General features: G+C 47.3%; 1 protein-coding gene across 1 annotated transcript in view; it reads right to left on the bottom strand.

Moving 5' to 3' along the window:
- Positions 1–7,989, bottom strand: part of SIM1 (single-minded family bHLH transcription factor 1) — a 70,575-nt gene extending 62,586 nt beyond the window's left edge. Inside the window, exons 1-2 of the mRNA XM_019520165.1 lie at positions 7,694–7,989; positions 6,237–6,929 (exon numbers count right to left, since the gene is read on the bottom strand). Coding sequence (XP_019375710.1) covers positions 6,237–6,411 — 175 coding nt within the window. The 5' untranslated portion in view covers positions 6,412–6,929; positions 7,694–7,989. The remainder of the gene's footprint in view (positions 1–6,236; positions 6,930–7,693) is intronic.
- Between the last annotated feature and the right edge of the window lie 571 nt (positions 7,990–8,560).

Here is an 8,560-nt window from a genome sequence, read left to right as displayed (position 1 = left end):
CGAAAAATTTTTTTTTGGGGGGGGGGGGGAGAGGGAGTGGAAAATAACCTCAAATCAGGTCCTAAATCCTCATCTCAGAAAACAAAAGCGATATTGTGCAACAAATGTTAATAACAGAGGAAGGAGACATAGTTATTGGTTGTTCCTTTTCCTTAGTCTTTGCCTTCCTACTAGTTTCACTTGGCCGACCTGGCTTGCAGTTGGTCCTTTCCTGTAATACTAAGTAACTAAGGGCTCTCCGGAGCAAAGCCCAGAATGGCTAGGCAGAGTCCTTCTGCTAAGCAAAATGAATCCTCGGCTCCCTGCCAGCATCCCTGGGACACTGGACACCACACCAGCACCGGACTTAAGCCAAAGAAAAGCCCCAAAAAGGGAAGCCTCCACCTTGATAATAAATTAACCCTGGGAAGGGACCTTAGGTCATCTGGTTCAGCCAGCTGGGTGGATGCGCGACTTGCTAGCCCCAAACCATCCCAGATCGATGCCTATCCAGGATCTTCTCGAAAACCTCCAGTGAGGGAGAGCCCACAACGTCCTTAAGCAGCTTGTCTCATTGTCCTTCAGCCCTCGCACCTTTGCGCTGTTGACTTTCAGCTGACTGACGCGATCACTCACACAGGCTCATAGCAACAACACGGGAAGGCATAAAGGCCTTGGGTATCAAAGGGAGCGCTGGCCCGAGGGAAATCCCGAGCAAAACATGGTCTGCCCCAAAAGGCCTCTACCAGTAGGGGTGCAAGGGGATGGAGGCTGCACGGAGACCCCAGGATATGGACAATGTTTGCACAAGCAGCAGATCCTTCTCTTCCACGTATGGTGCCTCCATGCAGCCTGCTAGGTGAAGCCGCTCATAAAGCTTTATGACTGTACAGACGTTTCGCCCCCGTGGTCCCGATGTAGCTCGTTAAAGCAGCCCCTTTCATGTTTCCTGGTCGCCCTGTCCTGCCATGGCTACTTTCCTATATTCCTTACTGCAGTTTCTTTGAGGGAAACCAGATCGACTCAGCTATTAAAGACAACCTTATTTTTTCTCTCTGTCAGCTGCTGCAATCGCAATTAATACCAACCGGCCCCAGTCACAAAAAAGGCAATTGAGTGTTGTGTGTAGGAACCAAACTGAGTTCATTAACTGTTTAATTAAATAGCTTACTCAGGATGTCCTGTTTTGCCTGCTCCCAGTGCCTAACCTTGTAGCAGACATGAATGATTTCTGAGTTAAATTAATAGGCACCGGTTAATGAAAACTAAAATTCCAGCCAAAAAAGGCTGCCACAAAACATCAGTTCTTCCTTTGAGGCTTCACATTAAATTATATCAGTTATGATTTTTTAAAAAAAGTCTACGGTAAATCACATGCGTTCATTTGCAACAAAATTGAGCTAAGAAACGTTCCTGTTTCCTTAAATGAAAAATGTTGGCTGAATAAACACCACTTTACTGGAATTGAATGGAAGAAAACGCCAATACTGGTGCACTTGAGAATGAAATACCATGAAATACCAGCGTTTTTCATTTCTGGCGCTCATAGAAATTTAAATACATTAAACTAAGCAAATGTCCCTCTGTCAACCCCCAAAAGGAGCCAACATGTTCGAAATACACCCAGATCGCTATAGAAGGAAGGATACAAATCAAAGTAATTTTCTTTACAAGTAACCATAGTTGAAAATGATTGCAGCAATTCACTATTTCACACGGTATGGACGCGAAGGTCGAAAAACATCCGCCAGTTTTAAAAAAAAAAAGTTATTTTTATTAGCCAGAGAAGGGGCTGTTTCTAAAGAAAATATGATTTCATCCATTGATCTTCCGTATGCTTTCTAACTCATAAATCTGCTCTTGCAACTGTTATGCGAGAGTTCAGTCCTGCACTTCAGATTTTAAGTCGACATCAAAACTGGTATTAAGCACAGAAAGGCAGCGTGGAGAGTAAACTACAGCTTAAAGGCTTTTAAATGAGAAAAACTTCTGTAAGAAAATAAACATTGAAACCTAATGCTCAATCATTTCCCTTAGCAGTAAGAAAAACAGCATTAAATCACCTATCCACGTGGGAAAGGTTTTTTTTTCTTCTTCTGTTAGTCTTTTATCCCCCTAAAATAAAACAAGATTAAGGATTTCAATATTGAAATACTAACCATTATTATTCTACAAAGGTTTATTTAAACAGAGGCTTTGTAATTGAACGCCGTTCTGTTAGAGAAACTACCTACCGATGTATAGCGATTTTCTGTGGTCATTTAACTAAATCATTTCCTCGCTAAGAAGCGTGTTCTTATCAAAATATATTACGCCGAACATATATTCATTTTAGTGCTGTGGCTCGCTTGGATCAGGTGTGCCCTGTTAGTTGTAGTAATAATTATAACTGTCATAATAATAAAGACGACGACCTTGCTGTATAGATTTGCAAGACTACAAATCTATATGCAGTTTTCCCATATACATCTATATGGGAAAGAAAACAATGCCAGAGGTTCGCTGTACGTGCTTTACTCTTGATGCTGTAGGAGGCTATTTAATATTACATCGTAGTGTTAGGACTATATCTTATCCTCGGGTTTTTGAAAGGCTGCTGCAGCTCGCCTGCAGCACGCCGGCACCGGGATGGCTACTGGTCATTTCCCAGAGCAGCTAAAGCGAGAGGGCCACTGCACACCCCTGTTTGTCTTGCAGATTCTTCTCTCCACGGAAGTTTAACTCTCTTCTTGTACCAAACCGAAGCGAATTGCCCAAGCCGCTGATTTTCCTGTTTGTTTTTTAGGTAGCACAATTTCCTCCCTTCCTAGGTTAAATCTAGACCAGTAAAGTGGAAACAGGGGAAACGTCCAAGTGTTGTAAACTGGCTTTTCCCAGAGAATTAATTTAAGAGTTAAACCGTACCCTAAACACAAACTCAGGAGGGAGCATCATGGTCATATTCATTTAAAGCCTTTGTTTAATGTAATATCAAGGTAGCTTTCCCTCTAGCATTAGGGCTTTCGTTAGTTGCATTCAATAAACAACGTCTTCGGATTTATATTGGAAGGAATCATAAGAAACAACACCATGGTTGCTTTGCGTGTATCTATTTTACATTCCCCTCCCCCCAAAAAAATCCTAAAAATAATCCAAAATCTGGCTACATAATGATTACAAATGAGTATGTGCGGAAAGATGTCCGCATGCTATTTCTGTCTATTCACAATTTTCTACCTGTGTATGGAGTCTATATCTTCCTAGATGTAACCATTTATAATCAGTCTAAATAGATGTGAATTCATTAGATAAATAAGGATACAGTTACAAGGGTTGCACTGTAGCTGTTCTTAAGTAGATACCCGCTAGGCATAGTTATTCCAATAAAAGATTTGGAAACTAGTAGGTGGGTGACGTAGGATGTCCTGTGATGACGTGTTATTTCCCCATCTTCCTTAGCCTGTTATCTCCACTCTTTTAGCCGGGAGAATGTCTCTCCCAGTGCTTCATGTCTATTTCTTCCACATGGGTTAAGAAATAGCAGGAAGATTCCCACACATAAATATAGTCAAAGATTTCTCCCTGCTCCCTTCTTCAATTTTCCCTCCCAGCTCCCTGATGTACAGTTTCCTTGACCCCCTCTAGCTGCGGCCCCCCAAGCTAATAAGTAGGCGAGACCTGGACTGGAGACACAGGCCCCCACCGCAGAAAATGCTATGGACAAAACTTGTATGGGCTAAGCACATCCTGGGGCTGGCCACTGCCTGCAGCCCCAGTTACCGCGAGGCATTGCAGCTTTGCTTTGCTCAGGCCCGAGATCCCCCGGGAAATCCAGGATGCGCCCGGAGCCCCTGCTCCCCCCCTTCGAGAAAGGTGACAGACGCGTCCAGCTCAGCCCCACAGGTATGGCGGGTTGAGTGTCAGTGGCTGCGATTCGTGCTTCTTACTCACAGACCCAGAGCTCTTCTGAACTACAGAGGGGGGAGACTTACTTTCCGAGCAGCGCAGTGCACGCCAAATAGCCCCTCCAGAGCAAGGCGTGCTTCTGTTTGGGTGGCTCGGCAAGAGACGTTGCGATCTGTGCACTCTCCTATGCCTGAAGATGGGCGCGTGTGCCCGAAAGCGTGCAAATACTCTCTTTTTTTTTTTTGCAGCTATCTAGTTGGTCGAACAAAAAGATATCACCTCTACCAAGAGTTCCGATTGCTCGGGGTCTGTCCTGCACCCTCTTCTCTCACACGCAAACAGATCCAGAGGGAAATACAGGGGGAGCAGGACTAAATGAGGTCCCTCCTAACCCTAAGATCCCCAGGACTCTCTGATCTTCTCCTGGCTACAAGAGCGGACGCCACACATGCGCGTCCAGGGGATTTCCCCCCCCCCGCCTTCTTTTGAGCCAGACTCTTTGTCCTTGCCTGCCTTCTTCATTTGCAGCTCGCCTTTAATTAGGCTCGGCGGGCTCTGCGCGCTGTGTTTAGCCTTCTCCTCTGTCTCTTTTCTCAAATTAGCATATGCTTTGGACAGCAGCGGCTCCGGCTCCGGTGCACTTTGCCACGCAATTCCCCAGTGCATTCAAACATTCCGCTTTGCCACGGAGGGACTGGGATCAGCTATTCTTCTCTTCCCATGATTACTCAGAGCCGACAAGCAACACCATATGCTTCTTCTGATCCAACAACCCGCTGCATAGGCACCAATAATTGACGAGACCCGCTCGAAATCACGCAGGACTGGAGCCTACTGAGACTGCAGGAGTTGACAAATCATTGTTAATAATCCTTTTAGGAACACCGCAGCCCTCAAGAGTTTGCAATAGCTTTATTTTTATAAACTACGCCTTAACAGTATAAAGGACAACTCGATCTCTTTTTAAACACTAGGCAGCCTCCCGTAATGATCTTCCCGGCGCAGACACGCCAGGAATGCGCTGTTTGATTTATTTTTCTTTTCCTTTTCAGGAAAGGCTTTTGGGTCATCTCCGCGCTTGGTTTCAAGTCATGAGATGGCTAATGTTGGTCAAGGAAATTAGTTTGGAAATGGGTTTTCTTTGCAAAAGCTGGCGAGGGAAGGCAAGGGGGAAGGATACCTTTCCAACTCTTCCCTCGTCCAAATCATTATAAGTGGCCTGAATGTCTATGATCTATTCAAAAGTGGAAACACAATATTATTTTCTTAAAGGCTTGAGTTTTGATCCACTTTTAAACGCAGGTACTACTATGTTGCCCTACTTTTTCCGGACAAAAGCACCCGCTCAGTCGCAGAGCTGGCCTTAGCTTGTAAAGCAAGAGATCTGATCTCTTTTGAAGCGATTTATGTGGTTACATTATTTGTTTTTAGCTCGAAGGGAAGAATTCCCCACTTTGTACTGCTGTCTTCTACCTGTACTATGATCTGTTCCTGGATCCACATAAAAAAAACATTGCCCGTTATTTTCTTCCTCCTCTTCCACATTAAAAGCAAAGGTTTCAGGGTAGGAGGGAACTTTGTTCAGTCCTTAACTTTTCCTCGGGTTTGTTTTGCTTGGCAGCGGGTCTACACATCCATGTGCAAACTCTAGACCGCGCCAAACCTCAAGAATCCCCAGCGCTGGCTGCAGCAGACAAAGCGGGACAATCGCTAAGTCAAGGTGAAGTTGCCCGTTGACTTGTGCAGGAATTGGGGAAGGCCCGAAACTATCGTACTACTACTGGGAAGTTTAAAGTCTTCTCAACCTGGAACTTCTATTAATAGCCCTGACATCAGTCACCCTCTCCATACCGCCCCAATGCCGCTCTCCCCAAGATCCGGCCCCTTCCCAGCACAAGCAAGTCTTGCTGGGTCGCTTTCTTTAGCTGGTGCTGTGCGCCCTAAGTATTGTACCCACCGCTCCAGACTTGAACTAAGACTTTAGGACTTTGCATAGACTAAAGTAAATATTTACCCATATATATTTACCCATATATTAACTCCCCCCCCGGTATATGTGTGATTTGCCCTTTGGGGTGCTATACGTGCTCCGCGGGAAAGCCGATCGCTCGGGGTGGGAAGGGAAGTCATGTTTGTTTTAGGAGAAAACGCAGCTGAGCTCAGTATCTTGAAGTGTTGACAAAAGCCCCGCCGGTCCCCATCCAAACGTGTCGTGCGTACGGAAGGGAAGGGAAAGTGTCTAGGGGCAGGAAAAGGCGCAGCCCCAGCCCCGTCCTTCAGGGACGACCCCGGGCCGGGGACATTCACGGACAAGTCAGCGATCTCCCGGCCCGCGAGGTGCATGCGGGCGGGCAATTCATAAAGGCACTTACCTTCAGGAAAAACCACCCTCATTTTTAAATAGCTGGTGGTGAGCCGGATTATGGATGCTTTGTCCAGTTGAGAGGTGATGGCCGAGGGCAAAGGCAGTAATTTAGCCAGTTCATAAAATTCACTGTTTTCTTTCTCCCGTCTAGTCCGGGCAGCATTTTTGGATTTCTCTTTCATGGTGGTTTTTTCCCCCTTCCTTCTTACAGTTTAAACTCCGCAGCTTCATCCAAAGCGGGGGCAGAAACTTTCAGCGACAATTCATCTTGCAGAAGCCTCAAGCATCGTTGCTGAGCGCGGCTGGTTTGCTTGTTTTGTTTAAAAACAATGAAAAGCCAGGAGTTACATTGAAAAATACACATATATATGTGTGTGCGCGTGTGTATATAGATATATATAATAGATTCACTTTCACACTGACGTTAGCTGAATGCAAGCGGCTTCGGAAAGGTGTTTTTCGATGCAGCTCGGACGATCCAAGGGGCTGCAGAGAAAACTAAATGCCTCCCGCACCAGCCCGCGCCCCAAGAAGGGAGGTCAGTCCTTTCCTTCTGCTCATTGCTGCAAACATAGCTCCTCGGGAAAGAGACATAATAATCCCTTTTATTTTAGTCTTCTGCTGTCCATCCGAGGCCTGAAGTCATTGGTTTTTAGGCTCCTTCAGCAGGGATCTGGCTCAGGTAACTTTCTCCGTGCCACTGTGAAGATAACAGCATGCCTTGGGGTGAGACACCTCCTACACAATGCTACACATACACAACCAGGTCCGTGAGATCCTCACTACATGCCAATGGACAGAAGAGTCCGGAATAAGGCGAATTTTCGCCACCAGGACACTGGGTTCTCGTCTCGGGTAGGGAGTGGGGACAGGAGGAGAAGCAGAAGAAATGATCAGACACCCTCCCTTGTCCCTCCGCCCCGGAACATTTCATCTGCACTCACGTGCATTCAATGACAGGCAGAAATTACATTTTTTAAAGTTTTTTTTTTAAAGGAAATCGACACTTCTGGGGAAAAAAATAATAGCGTCTTTAAATGTCACCAGGACAGGTCGTCCTTAGTATAGCCAGCATGGAATCAAGTGCGCACCGCTCAGATCCTCACACATTTGTACTCTCTCCAAGTGTTCTCGCAACTCCCTGTGGTGGAAGCTTTAGCTTAATTTCTAAAGCCTTCCTCTGACCTGTCCATCCAGGTTAACATTGCAGGTGATTTGGACACATACTACTTCCCCTTCCCGCCTAGGGATGGAGGTCTCATTCTGCCCGAGAGCACATGAAACAAGGAAAAAGCGAATCCAGCTTGACCTGATGCACAGACAGAACCAGCCCAAACTGAAGTGACATCACGGGCAAGGGAAACAAGACTAGAGAGACCCGCTTCGCATTTCTCTTGCACAGGTAACATTGTTCCTCGTCTCGGAGAAGGGATCACCGGATGCAAGTGATCTCCTTTGACCTACCTTCAATCCCGCACCCAGCAGTCTGCAGAGAGCTTTCTCAGGGTGAGGAGCCCAGCTCTTTAATTGAGATCATTAAGAGCAGAGGGAAAGTTTGCTTCTCCCCCAGCTGGGTAGACAGATATTGCCTCCTTCCTATCCCCTTTATGTGCTTGCAGACTCTCCCTCTCCCATAATGGGGACGAAGCTGATATTAATGAAGTAGCCCTAATTTGAGGCTGAGAAATGCCTAATAACTTCTTTATGGCTAAAAGGCTTTTTTAGCACAACTTCATTTCTCTCCCAGCTTCAGCCTAGCCCTCCCTTAATGCCACTCACAGACCCACCTCGCCTCCCATTGGTCGCTGGCTCCCCAAGGTAGGCCTCTCACTGGCCCAGAGGCAGAGTGACGCCACCGCGCTCCGGCCACACCCCCTTTTACCCTTGCGAGAGGCTCGGCGCTGCAGCGCCCGCCCTCTGACCTCGCGGGTCCCGGGGCTGCTGGAGCCCGGGCGCGGGGCCCCCGCGGGGCGCGGGGCTGGGCCGGGGGGGAAGAGGGATGTCTGCCTGGAAGCTTTTGCTCTGCTTCCTCCTGGCTTGCAGCGGGGGCCGGGAAGGCAGCCTCCGGGGCGAGGGGTCCTGAGTTGGTGGGGAGACCCGGTCAGCGCTACCCTTGGTAACACAAGGGACAGCAGCCTCAGAGGAGAGGAGGAACCGCAGCCGGCTGCTTTCTCCCCTGTTTATGACGCTTTCTGGAGAGAGTGGGGGGGCAACTAGGGCACTCGTAGGACAAACGCGGGATTCAGCAGAGGCCAGGACTGTACAGGTTGGAAACAACACTGGGGCGGGGGGAGCAGAGGGAAGAGGGGGATTTTAAAAGCTGTCCTTCCT

This window comes from Gavialis gangeticus, unplaced genomic scaffold, assembly GCF_001723915.1.
Source record: "Gavialis gangeticus isolate Ggan-Ray unplaced genomic scaffold, GavGan_comp1, whole genome shotgun sequence".
NCBI lineage: Eukaryota > Metazoa > Chordata > Crocodylia > Gavialidae > Gavialis > Gavialis gangeticus.
The sequence above is the reverse complement of the archived record's forward strand: the minus strand, read 5'-3'. Positions and strand labels throughout refer to the sequence as shown.